Here is a 20,174-nt window from a genome sequence, read left to right as displayed (position 1 = left end):
TTCTATATGGTCTGTAACAGGAGGTCAAGTCATGTTTTTTTTAAGATTTTGGTAATTTTTTCTGAGGTGCCTCGATGTGGGGAATGGTGATGGATTTAGAGTAATCCTTGTTGTAATTGGGGGGTGGTTGTGGTTTGTTAGTTTCAATATTTTTTGGATTTTTTTGGGAGGGGTAGCCATTGGCTGAGAAAGTGTTGAGGATGTGGTTTAGTTCAATGGTTAGGGCATTGTCATTTGAACAGATTAGTTTAGCCCTGTTGTATAGTGTCATAATAACTTCATAATGTTGTGAGGGGTGGGGTGGGGGGAGGAATTGTTGGTGGATGTATCTGCCTGTATGGGTGGGTTTTCTATAAACTGAGAAAACCAAGGTTCCATCAGATTGGTGGGTGACTAGTGTGTCTAGGAAAGGGAGGCTATTGTTTTCCTCTTTTTTTCCAGGGTGAACTTGATTCTGTGGTATTGGTTGTTTAAGTGTGTTAAGGAGAGGAGTGTGTCAGAACCATGTGGCCAAATAGCGAACACATCATCAACGTAGCGAAGCCATATGGTTGGTTTTTGTGGGGAAGAGTTTAAGGCTTTCTCTTCAAAAGTCTCCATAAAGAAGTGGGCCAAGGAACGGGAGATTGGTGAACCCATGGCTGTCCCCTCTATTTGTTTGTAGAATTTTCCTTGCCAAACGAAATAGCCTGAGTTCATTGTGAACTGAAATAGGGCTGATATATCGGGAGGAAATTTAGCTTGGATTAACTCTAAGGTTTCCTTGAGAGGGACATTTGTGAATAAGGAGGAGACGTTAAAACTGACGATTATGTCAGTATGCTGGAGTGTAAGGTTTTCTATGCTGGCTTTGAAGAGGGTGGGCTGAGTTTTTTATGCATGATGGTGTATTGCCAGTATAGTGTGTAGATATAGTGATCACCAACGCAGATAAGGGAAACGCCACAGTAGTACTTAATCAAACGGACTACACAGGTATGTTTAATGCTCTATTATTAGATCGGGCTACTTACCTCTATATTGATGCCTATGGATGCTTATTGAATACAATCCCACCAACTCACAAATTAGAAAAGTCCACAGACAGGGGTGCTTAAGGGTCAAAGCTGTATAACTAAGAGGAGACCTCCACATAGCCTTTAAAGGAATACAGAGAACCGGCCAGGGCTTCTGACCTAATGTCCAATCCTCACCTTCTCGTGGTGCACCCTCTTGGCTATCTACCTGGATACTGAACGAACGAGCAGGGCCGGCGGAAGCGGGCATGTGGGCGCCACTACGAAGGAGGCGCCGGGGCACGGGTCATAAGTTCATTTTTAAGAAACAAAATTTTTGTCATAAAAACAAAAAATTCTTAGAATGATCAATATTAAAATAAATAAGGCTGGATACATTGAATAAAAATTTCTAAAAAATTGTATATTGCTGGTTGTTTACAATTTTGCAGTGAGAGCAGGCTAAATGCTTCCCTCCAGAATCTAAAGTGAAACGGTGAACGGTTTTTATGTGCACAAACGAATTTTCGTACAAAACATTTGTTGCTATGTAACCAGTCATATGGTACTGTAAAAACTCGGTTGTAGCTGAAATATTCCCAAGCACATTATATTCGATTGTTTACTTAGGTTAAGTCCCATGCGAATATTGTAAAAATAAACTTTGTTTGTCTCTGTATAGTTTGTTTTAGATGTTATTGTAAATAACACTCTGGAAGTTAACTGTATATATGCTTTAATAAGAATATGTTAGAGTGTTAAAAACAAAGGCAATGTTTATATCGCCGAAGCTGCATGTAATAGATCTACATGATGGCATTAGAAAGATTGTTATTAAAATTTGTTTGTATGAGAAAGGCTTGCAGGCTCTAAGTGTAAACATCTCCTAAGTCAGTCAGAAAGGTTCAAATAACTTCCCAATGGCCGGCAACTTACAATTAAAAGAAAGCGGAGGAGAACAAAAGGCGTGCAGAACTTGAAACTTAACATAAAAGAATCATACTGATTTTTGGGGGTTGCCAAACTTCATGCAAGGTCTCAGAGGAGGTATAATAAAAAGGGACTAAAGCAAGAAGAAGGGGCTGCACGGATCCAGAGATTGCTGCAGAAGTAGAGGGAGGGGGGGTTCCAGAGACATCCACAGAGAGACAGGAGAGGCTGCCCGGTTCCAGACGCTGTCAAAGAGGAGGCAGCTCGGTTCCAGACATTGCTAAAGCTGCCCGTTCCCAGACGTTGCCGAAGAGAGTTCCAGACATTGTCAGAGAGCTTCCCAGATCTAGACGTTGGTTGAGAGAGAAGTTTTCCGCTTCCAGAAAGGAGCTTCTCGGTTCGAGACGTCGCTAGAGACAAACGACTTCTAGGCTACAGACAAAGCTTTCAAATTGCCGAAAGGAGAAGTCCCAAATGCCATAGAAGAGAAAAGTTTCCATTCCAGAGGGATCCTGATTGACAGTTGACAACAGTTTCATTTTTCATGGTGGTGGCATTTTCAGTTTGTTAGAGACGGCAATTCAAGCTACTTGAGACGGCAGTCGTCCAGGCATTTTCAGCGAGCCCAAGTAGAGGAGAAAAGGCGAGGTAAATTTCCCGAAGTACCTTCGCTTGTAAGTTTTTCTTTTCACCATGGGAGAATAACATTTTTCCAGAACTGTACGAGTCCTGCTACATTCCCAATTGATATAGCTGAAACCAAAATTCCAGATGAAGATCTGAGATGAAGGAATTGCCATAGAACTTTTAGTGAAAGACTTTTGACTAATTGTGAGATACAGAGCCTTTGTAAGTTCAAAACTTTTATGTAATTCCTCTTATAGTTGTATTAGAAAGACTATTAAGATATATGTTTAATTTAATAAGGTTAAGAAGTGTCCTTAAGAGAATCAATTGGCATGTTAGAAGTTGATATCAAAATTATCAAGATAACTTAACAGAGAGATTTAGGTTACCTCTTTGCGAGTAAGCTTGGAGTTTAATAAGTAAAATTTGTAAACTGAGAGTAGATAAGGTTTTTTGTTAAAGAAAGTATTTTAAAGTTGAAGAAAAAAGGTTCTAAATTTTGCTAAAGAGTTTTTATAGAAGGATAGCGAAAGCAATCTCCTAATGTTTAAATTCATGTACATTTCATAGTAATGTAAATAAATGTTATTTGACTTTCTTGTAAACATAGCACGTAATAATATAAACAAGACAGATTCTCAGAGAGAGAGAGAGAGAGAGAAAGTGCGCACAGCTACATTAGAATAAAGGAGAATAAAGTATAAAGTAAAGAAAAAAGACATCACAAGTAATTAATAGAAATTACAAGTATACAAAGTTAAAATAATAATAAAATTTTACAGTGTCGTAGTAATGACAGGATAGCAACAGTAGATTTATAACAGTATGCATCTCAATAGGCTACTGACAGTAGCGCAGTGCGGACTATTGTTTCTTCTCTGTATCGTGTTGTGTAATAATTTCTTGTGGGTAATAGAAATGGAATCAAAAATTAAAAAAAGTTATCTGGTGCACAAAATCGTAAGCGTCATGCTGCAAAAGAAGCAGATATTAAGAAACAAACTGGGGCTCTTAATAAATTTCTTAAAATATTAAAATATTCTGATGCAGATTGTAACCAACTCGATACATCAGAAATCAGAGTTGACGAACCGTGCACATCATCCAGTTTGAATGAAAGTACTATTACAACTGTTGAACAAGATAACAAGATGCAGGATTTAAGTGAAAAACAGTTAGGAGAAGATTTAATTGTAGTTGACCACTAAACTAACACATTGTTAGTCTCTGTAAATTTAGAAGATCCAGGTGAATGGGGAAATATTGATGAAAAATTATGAGCTGTTTTAATTGAAATGGGGACTATTCAAAAGAAAAATATAATATATCCCAGAGATACATATGGTCGTAAATTTGGCCACACGTATTATAATAGAAAAATGGAAAACGGGGAGCTCGTGCCAAGAACATGGCTCATTTATTTTGAAACTTTAAATTCTGTTTTTTGCTTTTGGTGCAAACGTTTTGCACTTACTGAATCAAGTAGTTTTGTAGAAGGTTATAACGATTGGAGAAATGTAAGTACAACTATGCATAGACATTAGACTAGTTTAACTCACAAGAAAAGTTTCTTAAAATGGAAGGAACTTGATAAAAATTTAAAAAACAAAACTGCTATTGATTGTCAGTCTCAAAGCATGCATGAAATGGAAAAGAAACATTGGACGAGTTTTTTAGAACGCTTGAGTGAAATTATAAAATTCCTTGGTAGCCAAAATTTAGCTTTTCGTGGATCATCTGATAAATTATATGAAAGGAATAATGACAATTTTTTAAAATTAGTCGAACTGTTTGCAAAGTTTGATCCCATTATGGAAAATCGTGTTAAAAAGGGCCCTACAAGGAAACAATAGAGTACACTATATGAGTAAAGACAGTCAAAATGAAATATTCGAAATGAAATATCCGTGCACATCATCCAGTTTGAATGAAAGTACTATTACAACTGTAATAGTACCTTCATTTTGAACAAAATTTAAGAATGCAATCAGGGATACAATTTTATTATCAATTCGAAAATCTAAATATTATTCCATAATTTTAGACTGCACACCTGATGCAAGTAAAACAGAACAAATGACCATTATTATTCGCTTTGTTTCCTGTGACAATGGAATTGTCAAGATCAGGGAAATTTTTTTAAGTTTTGCAGATATATCAGATTCCACAGGACATGGTTTATGTGCAACAATAGTGGAACAACTGGAAAAATGGAATATTCCCATTGAAGACATGCAAGTTCAAGGGTATGACAATGGGGCAAATATGAAAGGGAAAAAATATGGGCTCCAAAATTTGCTTTTGAACAAAAATTCTCGAGCTTTTTCTTAAAAAGTGTCTGCTGCTCATGCTCTAAATTTAATTATTAACGATGCAGCCAAAGTGAATGCAGATACAATTAGTTTCTTTGCAATTATTCAAGAAATATATAATTTCTTTTCATTCTCTTACAAACGTTGGGCAATCCTTTTAAAGTTGTTAAAAAATTTAACATTGAAACAGCCATCAGAAATGCGATGGGAAAGTAAAATTAATGCAAACCGTCCTCTACGATATCAGTTAGGAGAATTTACGATGCACTTTTTGAAATTTTAAATAATGAAAATTTTAATAAAGAAACTCAGCATGAAGCACAAAGATTATGTGCTAAAATGAAGGACTACAAATTTATTTGTTCTCTTATAATTTGGCATGATTTACTTAACAGAATAAAGCCTGTGAGTAAAATGCTTCGAGACAAAAATATGAACATTATACTTGCCTTAATATCTATCGAAAACTTAAAAATATTCTTACAAGAGTATCGATCAGATACAAATTTTAAAGAAGTTCTAAAATCAGCAAAAGAACTGAGTGAAGAGGTGGATGGAGAACAAGAATTTAAAACTGGTACGGAAGTTCGACGACGAAAGAAGACACGACAATTTGACTACGAGCATCATGACGAAATGCCACAATCGCCAGAAGATAAATTTAGAGTGGATGTGTTTTATACACTTCTAGACATTGCAATGTGTTCGTTAATAGAACGTTTTGAACAACTAAAAACATATTATGATAATTTCAATTTATTGTATAGATTACTACAAATTAATAACGAAGATTTACGAAAAAATTGTGACGATTCAGAGATTCTCTTGATGGACGGCGACAATAAAGATGTAAATGCAATAGAACTATATGACGAGTTATGTGCTTTCCAGGATATTTTTCGAAAGGATAATTTAAATATTCAAAACTCTTTCGATATTCTTAATTTTATTGTGTCCAATAATTTATCTTTCCCTAACTTTTCAATTGCTTTAAGAATACTATTAACCTTACCTGTTAGTGTAGTGAGTGGTGAACGTTCCTTTTCAAAGTTGAAATTGATTAAAACCTACTTAAGAACAAGTATGTCACAAAAATGCTTAATTTGCATTAATATCTATTGAAAATGACGTATGTGCGGAATTACACGTTAAGACCATTATTTCTAATTTGGTGATTATGAAATCAAGAACCCTAAAATTTTAATTAAAAAATTTCAAGTATATTTATGTAATTTAATTTATTTTCTGTTATTCTGTAAAGATTTTATTTTTTGAATACTTATATTAATATTAATAAAATGTTCTAATTATTATTTCTGAATTCTTTTCTTATTTTCTCATCTATCTTGAGTTTCTTTTATTTTCCTAAAAGATAGTTCCACTTATAAAAATTATTAAAAGATTTTTACAAGTTACTAAGAATTTAGTAAAATGCAAGAATTTTTTAAACTTAAGTTCAAATAAATTTTAACTTTAATTAAAATTCATTTTAATTTTGTTTGCGATATGGGTCGGTGAGAAGGCTATAATCCATATCATTATATTCAACGATTAAAGTGAAGTGGCTTTATCAAAATTTGCTTTAACTTTTGAAAATTTTTTGAATATTCGAGTTTTTAATGATTATCCTGCCTAGTCAACAACACCCCCAGTTCATTACATTTAGCGAACCAACGTGTGGCTATTCTGTCAAAATTTATTTAAGAAATTTCAAATAATTTAAATTTTTATTATCGTAAAAGAATCACACACGCCTGGATCGTTACAGGGGCGCGTAGATAGACATTGCATGCAGCCTGCAAACAAGGATGGACTGACAATTAGTGATGTAGCCGACCAAATTGTATTCTTATTGGCTTAAACCAAAATACAAAACGATTGTACAACATGACAAAATAACTAGCCCCCCCCCCGTTGTTTTTCCCAAAGAGCCAGGGCGAACAGCGAAACGTCAGCTAATGGAACAAACACTAAAACACACCCCAACTCAGTATCACCATAGTTGAAGATTGGTACTATCAACATAAGACGCATGAATGGGAAAGAAATGGAGCTAGCTGAGGAATTCGATAAGTACCAGATCGACATAATAGGGATGACTGAAACAAAAAAAAAAAAAAAAAGACAAAAACTGGTGAGATCTTTCTGAGCAATAAATACAAAACGTTATATTCAACCAATGACAATCAAGGAAAAGAAGGATTAGCCATAGTATTCAACACTAAATACGAGGCTAATCTTTTTGAATGGCAGGCAGTCTCAAGTAGAGTGATATGGGCAAATATCACAATGGAAAACTGGATACCTATGGTCCCACAGAAGGCTCTACTAAGGTAGAAGTGGAAGAATTTTTTGAGGCTCTAGAGTAAGCTACTGACACAATGAAAAAAGAAAAGTTGGTCCTTGTTGGGGATCTAAATAGCAGAGTAGGAAGTGATTGTCAGACATACAAAAATATTTTGGGAAAATTTGGAGAAAAGAGCAAAACTAATAATAATGGCAAATACCTGTTGGATTTCTGCTCAGGACATGAACTGGTTATTACTAACACCATGTTCCAACATAAAAATGTGCACAAACTCACATAGAGAGAAGAAGCAAGGAATGAGAAAAGTCTCATTGACTATGTTATTGTTGATAGTGATGTTTTCTCACTTGTGCAGGACACCAGCATGTACAGAGGATTTGAAATTAGAAGTGATCACTATTTAGTCTTGAGCAGGATAAAATCGAATTTCATATTGAAAAGAAGAGCATGTAAGAAAGTTTTAAAGCGAATAAAAGTTGAGCAGCTCTCAGAAGAACTGTAAACTAAAATACACAGAGATTATTGAAGATAAAATGAAAGAGATTGAGAACAGGAACCAAACCTTGGAGATTCAGTGGCAAACTTTGAAGAAAACCCAGATTGATTCAGCCAGAGAGGCATTTGGTGAGATTGTCTGCAAGGAGAGAAAAATCAGTACTCCATGGTGGACACAGGAAGTAAAAGAGGCAGTGAAGGAAAAGAAGAAAGCATATCAAAAATTCCTGGCAAATATGTCAGCTTGTGCTCTTAGAGAATACAGCAACAAATGTAAGAAAGCTAAACACTGTAAAACTAGATAAGCAAAAGTCATGGGAGGACTTTGGCAAGAACATAGAAAATAAATATAAAGTACGTGGGAAAATGTTCTGGAGGAAAGAGTGCTTTCAAAGAAATTAGAGATAATAAAGGTGACATGAAAACAGGAGAAAAAAAATTTCCTTGAAGTATGGAGTAATTACTTCGAAACATTGCTAAATGAAACAACCAGTTGATAGCTCAGTAGTAAAAAACTGTCAAGAGGCATACAGTCAGGAATACATATCCATACTTGAAGTAGAAAAAGCCATCAAAGGCTTGAAATGTGGAAAGGCAGCAGGAGTAGATGATATTCGACCAGAAATGCTTAAGTATGGTGGTATAAAAGTCTTACAGTGGCTGCACTGCATAGTTCAGAAAGTGTGGACAGAGTGACGAATTCCCGATGATTGGAGTAGAGTTCTCATAGTACCCATATATAAAAAGGGAAATAAAACTGAATGTAACATATACAGAGGTATTTCCCTAATGCGTGTTCCTGGTAAGATTTATGTATACTTGAGAAACGGTTGAGAAGTGTTGTGGAGGAAATGCTTGGTGAAGAACAGGCTGGATTCAGGCCGAATAGAATCTGTCAGGATCAGATCTTCACTTTACGACAAATGGTCGAGAAATCATGGGAATATAATGAAGATCTGTATTTAAGTTTTGTCGATCTGGAAAAGGCATGTGACAGGTGCCAAGAGATGAGCTATTCAATATGCTACAGTTATATGGTGTCAATGGGGCATTATATCAAGCAATACTTGGTCTTTATTTGAGTTGTAAATCAGTAGTCAGGATTGAAGGAGGTACAGGAAGATGGTTTAATATTAAAACTGGTGTGAGACAAGGATATACATTATCCCCTCTGTTATTCATTATCTATATGGATCATATTATGAAGGAAAGTGGTATTAAACCTGATATCAAAATTGGATATGTTAATGTCAGCGCTTTGCTTTATGCAGACGATATTACACTTCTAAATAAATCTGCTACAAGTTTGCAAGATTTCCTGACTAAATTGAATAACTGTTGTAATAGATATGATATGAAGGTCAGCAATAAAATGACAAAGACAATGAAAATAGGCAGAATCGTTGAAAATGTCAAATGTGTTTTGAATGGGGAACCTGTGGAGCAAGTAAAACATTTCTGCTACTTAGGCACAATTTTTAGTGAAGATGGTAAATTAAATGTAGAAATAGACAACAGAATCAACAAAGCTGGTATTGTAGGAAGTCAGTTGAATAAGTTCATATGGAATAAGAGAGAAATTAGTCGGAACACTAAATTAGCTGTATACAAGACAGTGCTCAAACCAGTTTTAATTTATGGATCTGAGAGCTGGGTCAGAAGTAAAACACTTTACCAAAGACTGAAGACTGCAGATATGAGAGTCCTAAGAAAGATTACAGGCATGAACAGATGGCATCAATGGCAATATCATATTAAACACGAGGATATTAGTTAATAACTTGACATTGTCAGCATCCAGGAATGCATTAGCAGAGCTAATCTCAGGTGGTATGGTCACTTAAACAGAATGGACAAAGAAAGATTAGCAAAACAAGTGTTCTGAGCATTGTTGGCAGGAAAACAACCCAGAGGAAGACAAAGATATAGGTGGATTGATACAGTACAAAGTGCCTTAGACGATAGAAATATAAGATCTGATAATGTTGGAGTCTTGACAAGTAACAGACTGATTTGGAGGAAAATTGTAGATAGGAAGTTAGTAATGATGTAAATTTTTCATGTAGTACAATCATATCCTGTACACCCATTGAGTGTACATTGCAGGAATTTGATGATGATGATGACAGGCTCCTTAAGAGGGTCACTTATTGGCCTGTAGAAGTTACTAACAAATGAAAACCGTTCAACTCCATACCCCCCCCGTATTTATGGACTCCCAAAAATACATAAAGAAAATGTGCCATTACGTCCCATAGTGGGTGGCATTGAGATCCCCCACATACAAATTAGCTAAACATTTGGCCAAAGCGCTCGCACACTATACTCGCAACACACCATCATACATAAAAAACACAGCCCAGTTCAAAGCAGCATAGAAAACCTTACACTCCAACATACTGACATAATGGTCAGTTTTGACGTCTCCTCCTTATTCACAAATGTACCACTCAGGGAAACCTTAGAGTTAATCCAAGCTAAATTTCCTCCCGATATCTCAGCCCTATTTCTGTTCTCAATGATCTCAGGCTATTTTGTTTGGCAAGGAAAATTCTACAAACAAATAGAGGGGACAGCCATGGGTTCACCACTCTCCCGTCCCTTGGACAACTTCTTTATGGAGACTTTTGAAGAGACAGCTTTAAACTCTGCCCCACAAAAACCAACCATATGGCTTTGCTACATTGATGATGCGTTCGCTATTGGGCCATATGGCTCCGACATACTCCTCTCCTTCTTAATACACTAAAACAATCAATTCCCTAGAATGAAGTTCACCCTGGAAAAAAAAAAGGAAAGCAATAACCTCCCTTTCCTAGACACACTAGTCACCCGCCACCCTTATGGAACTTTGGTTTTCTCAGTTTATAGAAAACTCACCCGTACAGGCAGATACATCCACCAACATTCCTCCCCACCCCTCACAACAATATGAAGTTATTATGACACTATACAACAGGGCTAAACTAATCTGTTCAAATGACAATGCCCTAACCACTGAACTAAACCACATCCTCAACACTTTCTCAGCTACCCCACCCAAAAAATATTGAAACCAACAAACCACAACCCCACCCCACCCCCATTCACAACAAGGATTACTCTAAATCCATCACCATCCATACATCCGAGGCACCTCAGAAAAAATTACCAAAATCTTAAAAAAAACAGGACTTGACCTCCTGTTACAGACCATATAGAAAATTGGCTTCCCTTATCTGCTCCACTAAAGACCAACCACTTCCCCTAGACCTACCTGGTGTATACCAGGTCCCTTGCAGCTGTAAGCTGTCCTACTTTGGCCAAACAGGCAGGACAGCGAATATCAGAACACAAGGACTACATCCTTTTTCACCAGTACAGCCACTCTGGTCTTGCAGACCATGCTCTGAATACACGCCACAGAATACGGTGGAAGAATGCTACAGTAATACACTGTAGCAAATTCAAATTTGGAAGACTTTTCATGGAATCAGCCTCAACCCTAAGAAATATGCCAAACCTCAACAAATTTGATTGCATGAGACTGTCCCAAATTTGGGAGAGATACATCAGAAGACCTTCAGTCCAGTGGCCAAGAATACCTACATAGCCCGTTAGGGGGGCACCATCAGGACTTTTAGGAGAAACAATAGCTTCCTCACTTCTTCCTCATTTACTGTGTGTAGTGCCTGTGTGCACGTGTCTTTATTTTAAGTTCCTGTGAAGATGGCAACGTGATGTTGCTGACATATTGGAAATATTTATTAAAGTTTAATTTAATTTATATTCAATTGTACGTTGTGAATTCCTTAAGTTATTTCGTAAGAATGCCCTATGGAATGTGATTGATTGACCCAATTACCAGCCAAAGGAAACAAGTAGAAGTTGTGAAAATGGATCACTTGAGATAAATTGTGAGAATCATTTGTATGGATAATATGAGCAATGTATGTTCAAACAGAGATGGAAGTTGAAGTGCTTCTTACAGAGTGGATAGATGTACATGCTTTGAAATGGTATGGACATGTGCTGGGAATGAGAAAAGGACAGTGGCCATTGAGAATTATGAATTAGTTTCCCTTTGTAAGAAGGAGGAGAAGAGGAAGGCCCATTACTCATGTAGAGGAACCTTTGTGAGCGATATAGAGAAAAGAGGCTAATAGTATGGGGATTATCAAAATTTTGGGGAATGGAATCTGAGAACATGCATGCTGCTGACAAGGGGAAATGCCTATGAAAATAAGAAAAATAGTTTTTTTTTTTTTTTTCATGATAATCACACACAGAAATTTGTAAACATATAGTTCATTAGACCAATTGGTAAATAGTAAGCTTATGTAATCTGAGAACAATAGAAGAGCATCCATATACACCCTCTGTCCAAAAAGAAACCAAACTTTTGATAGAAAATAAAACACAGGCCAATTATAATTATTCAAATCATTTATTTCAATCAATATACTCTCCCTCAGCTTTGATACAGCATTTGGCATGGTCAATTAATTTGTTAAATGAGTTTTTTATATCGTTTTTTGGGATAATGTTCAGGGTCGTGGTTACTGCCGCTTGAACGTTATCAGTGGTGTCATATCGCTTTCCTTTCATTGGCAAATGAAGCCGGGGAAAGAGAAAGAAGTCACAGGGTGCTAAATCAGGTGAATATGGTGAGTGATCCAACACACAAACTTTGTTTTTGCTCATGAACTGTCTCACAGTGTTTGAACGATGAGATGGTGCATTATCGTGCAAACGTGACCAGCTGCCTGCATCACGATATTCATGCTGTACGCAATGAATTCTCACTATCAATCGCTTCAAAACTTGGAAATAAAACTCACCATTGACTGTTTCACCAGGCAGAATGAATTCTTTGTAGATAATGCCCTTGGATTCGTAGTAACAAATTCGCATTGTCTTTACTTTTGACTTCTCCAAGCGACTTTTTTTCGGATACCCCTCTTCTGGTGGTCTCCACTGGCACTTTGTTTCAGGTTTATACTCAAAACACCATGTTTTATCACCAGTAGCGATTATTTCAAGGACGTTGTTTGAGTCCTTACGAGTGATTTTAATGAGGTCTCTTTGCAGTTTTCAATTCAATGCATTTTTTGGTCATCGGTCAACTTGTAGGGAACAAATTGTGAATTCAATTTACGAAGGCCTAAACTCTCGGTCAAAATGTTGTGCACAGTTGATTTTGGAATCCCCAATTCATCTTCAATCAATCTCATGGACGATTTTGGGTTTTCTTTGATGAAATGATGCATTTTTGGATGTTAACTTCGCTCAGTCTAGTTTTTGGATGGCCCTGCTTTTCGGCATCCTCAAGCATCTCACAACCACTTTGAAATCGCTTAAATCACTTGTAAACTTGAGTACAGGATAAGCATTCATCACCGTGTGCTTTTTTAAGCATTTGATGCATTTTGGTGAAACTTTTACCAAGTTTAACACAAAAGTCACTCGCAGATCTCTGTTTTAAACTCATTTTCCAACCGTTCGTCAAAACACACTGTCACTCTTGGCACTATAACTCAGCTTCTAATGAAACAAATGTTATGAATAGTTGACACAACACTAATGAAAGTTGCCATTTTTGACAACAAAAAGATAAAACAGGTGGCGCCACTAGTTTCTTCTATTTTTGAAAAGTTCGGTTTCTTTTTGGACAGAGGTGTAGCTTGCTTGGTGTCACCATTACCCTTTGCTTGAAAGTTCTGATTTCAAATCATGAAGAACTTATTAAAGCTTTTCAACTAAAAGTAAGTCAACCAGTCTTGTACAGAACTGACAGGATTTTTCATCCAACAGATTAGATGTAGAACATGTTCTGCATCTAGTCTGTTGGACTACATCTAGTCTAGTGGTGATGGATCATCGCCCAGAGTGCACATGATGGTAGTTCTTAGTTTATAGATTTTTAAATAATGATTCTGTTTTCATGAGATCAGTGTTTTATTTTATAAATCATTATTGCCATTTTGTTATTGTTATGATATATATACTTATTTACTTTTTTTTTTTTTTTTTTTTTTTTAAATAGAGACTAAAAAGAAGTTATATTCAAGACCAGTATAAGCAACTTTGCCTTAAATATAGCCAACAGCTGTATTCTAGTTTGTTAAAAGTTATGAAACATGCCATTGATGAAAGTAAAGGGAAGAATTTAGTTGCAAATATTATTCCATTCTTATTTCAAAGTTGTGGTATTACTATTGATTATGTTTGTTCTGAGGCATATCAGTGTCATGAAGAGAAATCCTCCAAGTGGCTCTCTCCTGTATCAAGTGTTGTAAAGCTGGCTTTAAACATGCTTAATAAGCCATGTGTAAGTAAATCTTCAGTGGTAATACTTCATAAGTAAATGAAATAATACTTTTTTATTATTACTTTCATTAATAGTGTTGGTTGAGGAACATGCATAGAGAATCATCTGTCATGGAGGTATAGTTTATACTGTAATTATATATTTGCCTGGATGATTTTTTTCTTAATTTATGGCATTCTTACCGATAATAGGATACAAGGTGTATTCATAATAGCCTTTGTTGTTAGCTAATTGTTAAATTACCAATGTTATATTGAGATAGCTGAGCTTTTCCTTCCAGAACTCAGAAATTTCTCTCACATAAAGCCTTTATAGCTCAGTTAATACCTGCAATGCCCTTTAGTTGGAAAAATCTGTATTTGAATCTGATCTAGATGTCATGCTTTTATAGGAGTTTTCAACTGAAGGCAAGTTTGTCTAATATGGAGGTGGTATGGTTTTTTCCCCTCCTGAAAACTTGGGTTTTTCATCCTGCAGAACAGACAAACCAGTCAGAAAGATACAAAAACATAAAAACTTTGTGTATAGGCTTATGTGTTCGTCAAACATGTTGTAATAGATTTCACGGTATGATATGAACACAGATGGATAAGAAAATAACTATTTATTAACTTAGAAGCTAATATTTCGCTGGTATTATATCCAGCATCATCAGAGCACACAACACAAAGTTTGTTACAAAAGCAAGACAATCACAATCTGGTGTAACAGTGGGGCTAGTATAAGTAATTGCAGCGTGCAACACAAGACTGAAGTCCTAATGTGGCGCCATCTAGGTAAAAAAAAATTCAAAGTTTTGAAATAGTAGTCCAAATGATAGTCTTAGAAAGTTTTAAAAAATAAAATAAAATAAAAGTAATAAATATTAATTTGGTCTTAGAATGACTGTCTCCCAAATCTTTGGTAGATTTATACAGCCATACTTGTTAAGGTTTGGAGTATGTTTTAAGGCTTCTGTTGATTCAGGAACAACCTCTCTGACTTGTAGAAGCTTCTGTGCATTACTTTTGTTTCTTTCCAATTGATCCTGTGTGCAGGGGTATCCAAAGCATGGACTGCCAGACCCGACTTGCCATAGTGAAAGTGTCAGATATATTTTTTGTGTTTATTGAGGCGAATGTCCACAGTAGGCTTGATGGCAAGAACAGGGCACTTCATAGACTCCTGGATGTGATTAAGGAGTGCATTTGTCCTTAGGTGAACGGATGAGAGTTGCTAAATTTACATAAGGTTTGAATACTGTGCGTAGTTGGTGTTTGTTAAGCACCCTAGATATCTTTTCAGATGTGCCTTTAATGTATGGGATGGTGATAGTTTTGTTGTAGTCTTTTGTGGTAGATAGAGGGGATTTCTGGGTAGCATTTAGTATGTTATCTATCTTATGTGTATAGGATTTATTGTAGAATTAATTAGGTTTCTGTGAAACAGAGTTGATAAAAAGTTGTTGTGATGATCAGTTGATTTGAAGACAAAAAAATTGACAAATATAATACTTAACTTATGGTCTACCTCTCAGTAACACTAAACAACCACTACAAAGGATAGGTAATGTTTTAACAGATTAGTACAGCGGGTAGACCAATGAGAAATAGACTAAGCATAGATTTTTTATCTACATTAGGTCTCCAATAGTGAGCTATAAAATTTGTCGACTATCTAAAGACTAGACGCAATATAGTCGACTCCCAGTCTAGCAATACAGACTTATAAATAGCAAAACTACTGAAAAATTCCAACCAACTCCCCATAAGTACAATGCTGTGCTAAAAAAAATTTGTATGATTCACCTTATAACATAACAAACTAATTCTGTGGGTGAGAGTCATTTCTATATATAAATATGTGATAAATCTACGTTGGTTATGCAAGTAATACTAGCTCAGAGTGTAACAAATAGACTTTATTGCAAATTTAGACCATTTTTTCCTTTTTTACTTTTATGTTACTGTGCATTTAATTTCATCTCCTGCTATTTATGATAAAATAATGTTTTCTGCCTGCTAATACTTTAGATAAGCATCTTGTGAATTCATTAAAAGGAACTTCAAGTTAGAACTTTGCTCATATATGTCATTAACTTTACTGTTAAGTCAACTAGCAACATGCCAAGTTTATTGTGATGACATGTTACAATATTTGGTTGCTGTCCAACTATCCATGGTAGAGGAAGTATAAATTGATTTCGTATGGCTTAGTAAGCCATACGAAATCAAACAGAAAATGCTTTTCAGAAAAGTGTGTGAAAAGTGAAAAGTATGTGAACAAACAGAAAATATTAACTGAACCATGAGTTCTATTTTATTAATTCTGTAAAATAAATGAATTTAATACATTATAAACTTAAATGATGCAAGTAATACTAGCTCAGAGTGTAACAAATAGACTTGTTGACTAATACAGAAATGTATTAGTAATCAAGTAAATAAATAAATGTGACTCAAGAAACCCCAAAGGTTCTATAAAACAATATTGATTAGTTTACTGGCTAATTATAAAAAATATGTTGCTGAGCTCAGAATATTGTTCACAAAAATGTTCTAAGTTAATGTTAATATCTTATGAGCCGAATTGTTCTCCTCTGGACAGTATCAGGAATATTTTAAGGAAGTTTTAAGTGCACCATCCCAAATGTTGCATGTACAATATTCTAAGGATGGGCAGATTTGAGATTTATATAGGGTTAGTAGCTGGGTGGATGTGAAATAGTGTATTTGAGGGGGGGGGGATGCCAAGAAGCTGAGGAAGGTATTGATGTGATGTGTTTGTACTAAGAGAGAGGCTGAAGGCAAATTTTTTTAGTGATTGAGAGTAGGTCAAGGCACCAGATTGATTACATCCTGGCTCTCTAATGGTAAAAGACAAGCATATCTGATTCTGCATAGTCCTGGAGCAGACTGTGGTACAGACCATCAGGTTGTAAGAGAGAAAGTTCATCCTGCCTGATGTGTGTGTATTACTGAGGATGAGGGAAGGTGAGCTGAGATTCCTTTTGTGAAAGAAAAGGCAGGGCTGTGTTTTGGCAGCATTGAGGTGACCAGGTTATCCTTGCCCCAATGAAGGATGGTATGGAAGTCATTGTTTAAGGCACTGGTTGCAGATGATCTTGATGTAAGGCATGTCTAGGAACTACATAGTTTGTCAAAGGAGTAGGATGAGTGAAGAGTGCTATCATTGGCAAAACTATGGATAGGATTTTTTTTAGTGATTGAGAGTAGGTCAAGGCACCAGATTGATTATGTCCTGGCTCTCTAATGGTAAAAGACATGCATCTCTGATTCTGCCTACTTGTCCTGGAGCACTGTGGTACAGACCATCAGGTTGTGAGAACCAATGTAAGACTAAACTCCAAAACTTCCAAGTCAGGCACTTCCCACTAGACTGGATGTTAGAGTAATTCCTAGTGAGTTCACAGAAGAAACATCAATTCAATTGGATAATTTTTTTGGAGACTAGTGAGGAAAACTCATTAGAAATGCTTTGGGAAGGAGTCAGAGTTATAATACAAGATACAACCAAGAAGTATATTTTCCCAATAAGAAAACCAGGAGACCCATGAATATCAGATTCAATGCGGGATCTAATCAAAAGAAGGTTGTTGGAAAAACAAAGAGACATAGAGACTGAGAATATAAGAGATTACACAGAAAAGTTAGAAGAGCCATCAGACAGACAAGGAAAAGTTTTATACTAATAAATGTGAAGAGATAGTGTTCCAGATGAGGAGACACAATTATAAAAGAAGGCTGTTTCATTTAGTTTATGACCTAAAGCACAAGTTTAAGCCGAAATTGAATAATATCAAAGACAGAAATGGAGCACTACTAACAGAATAGATGGAAAGAATATTCTGAGGAACTGTGGATAAAGAAAATTTGAAAGAGCCCTCTAACCAGGAAAATTTCAATTTGGAATCTCCTCCACTTAGGCATGAGGTTGAAAGAACAGTTAAACAGCTTAATAGCAATAAGGTTCCTGGGTGCAGGTGGAAGTCAGCAAGTTTGAGTACCTGGGATCCATTATTAATGTGAAGAATTGCTGTTAGAAGACATCAGAAGAAGATTAGGAATGACTAAAACAACAGTCATAGACTTATCTAAAATTTGGAAAGATGGATCTGTCTTCACAGGAACGAAGTTGAGGATTTTGGATACATCTTTTTTTCCAACAGCAACTTATGTGAGATGTGATATATGGATGTGAGACTTGGAACTTAAAGAAGTCAGACAGGAAAAGGATAGCTGATTTAGAGATGTGGTGTTATAAGAGACTGTTGAGGATATCATGTACCGAAAGACAGACAAATGGATAGGTGTTAGTAAGGATCAGTAGAACTTGAAGGCTCCTTAAGGATATTGAGAAAAGAAAGCTGAAATACTTTGGACACTTTTGAAATACTTTTGAAAGTATTTCAAAAGTGTCCTTTCTATCCTTTCAAATTTGAAAGGATAGAAGGAGGACTTCTTAGAACAGTAATAGAAGGTGAAGTTCCGGGAAAAAGAGGAAGAAATAGATTCATCAATGCGATGGATGGATGTATGTCTGGAGTGACTAATTTTCAGAGAGTTGAAGCCTCCAGAAAAGCAAACAATAGGACCACATGGCGAGAATGATCTGGCACATCACTAATCATCTGAGTGACCATACGGCATCTGTGGATGTCCAATGAACAGATGGATGGAGATAGGTAATTTATGTATAAGAGAAAGAGGGTGTGAGAGAACAGAGCCCTGAGGTACTCCTGCATTGGTGGTAAAGCTTGAAGAGACAGTGCTGTCAATCATATATAGGAGCAGAATAAATCTTGAAACGACACCAACATTAATAGATCACCATCAACTTCTGGATAAGCACCATCAAGGGTACAGGATACTATGATAGTACCACATAGAAAGTCAACATAATCAACAGTGATCATAGATATGATGTCCATCCTTGTCACACGCCTCATTTTACGTCAAACTATCTTCCTCTACCTCCTTCGATTCTAACTGCTGACTTAAACTACAAATATGCCATTTCCTGATCTGCAAAACTTAATTACTGATCCTTGTTATTTTCTCATGATTTCTCAACTTTTTGTCTGAAAGTAAAAGTCTGACACGTTTGGCCTGAATCCAGCTTGTGCTTCATTAAATTTCCATTCTGCAATTTTTCTTGGACTATTCTCAAGCATAAATCTTACTTGGAGCACTCAGCAGGAAAATTTCACTGAATTCTAACATTTAGTTTTATTTCCCTTTTAATAGACCACTGTGATAGCTTTATTCCAATCATCTGGAATTTGACGTTCTGATTAGGTATTCTGAATTGTGCAGTGTGCACTGTAAATCTTTTATTCCTCCATATTTGAGCACATCTGTTTTAGTGTCATCTACTCCAGCTGCCTTTCGTTAATTTACATTTAGATGGGGGGGGGGTTCTACATAAAATATTGATATGTACTCATTATTTGATGCAGAATCATTCTGCTTCTGTGTGAGATGTCACTCTATACTATACTTTCTAATGTTTCACTTTCATATCGTGACAAGCTACTACATTATGGATTTGATATAAATTCCTAAAATGGCCAATGCGCACAAGCCAAACATCATCTGCAAAATACTTGAGTATTTTGCAGATGATGTTTGGCTTGTGCGCATTGGCCATTTTAGGAATTTATATGTGATGTTATTGCATCACAGCTACAATTATCCAAGTCGGTTTTGTTTATGTTTTGCCACATAGTTTTATACTGATATACACAGTATTTTTAAAAAATAAAGGAATAACTACAGTCTTGCCATAAATACTGCAACAACTTTCCTACACCTCCACATTTCCCACAGAATTGCTTGAGCCTGGTTCCTTTCATGGTACTGTTGCAGCCAACATTTGCATGTTTATCAGTAGAGAGAGAATTGTCTAGCTTTATGAGTTAACATGCAGTGGGAAGATTATGAGAACTGTGTAGCTGTAATAGCACTTCACAAGATTGGAATGCAGCCAGTAGGATATCTGTGTATTGGACTATTAACTGTTATAACGATATAGAAGATGTATCTGACTGCCAATCGTGCTGTGTTAGGACACAACAGTTTGTGAGGACTGTGATGGTACACCTCTGCCATAATCCTCTGGGAACACAGAAAGTGATGTCATGATAGAGGAATGTTTCACGGAGAACAATGTCATGTATACTAACTGATGAGCTGGGG

The 20,174-nt window shown here is 36.0% G+C and overlaps 1 protein-coding gene across 4 annotated transcripts in view; it reads left to right on the top strand.

The window, feature by feature from the left end:
- LOC150093914 (unhealthy ribosome biogenesis protein 2 homolog) overlaps positions 1-20,174 on the top strand; it is a 393,653-nt gene that overhangs the window by 271,086 nt on the left and 102,393 nt on the right. For all 4 annotated transcript variants that reach the window (XM_090412865.1, XM_090412866.1, XM_090412867.1 and 1 more), the window contains one exon: positions 13,693-13,977. In XM_090412865.1, the coding sequence (XP_090268991.1) occupies positions 13,693-13,977 (285 nt within the window). The remainder of the gene's footprint in view (positions 1-13,692; positions 13,978-20,174) is intronic.

Source organism: Typopeltis vanoorti, chromosome 23 (genome assembly GCF_054136105.1).
Source record: "Typopeltis vanoorti isolate ZY-2024b chromosome 23, IOZ_Tvanoo_1.0, whole genome shotgun sequence".
Taxonomy (NCBI): Eukaryota; Metazoa; Arthropoda; class Arachnida; order Uropygi; family Thelyphonidae; genus Typopeltis; species Typopeltis vanoorti.
The sequence above is the reverse complement of the archived record's forward strand: the minus strand, read 5'-3'. Positions and strand labels throughout refer to the sequence as shown.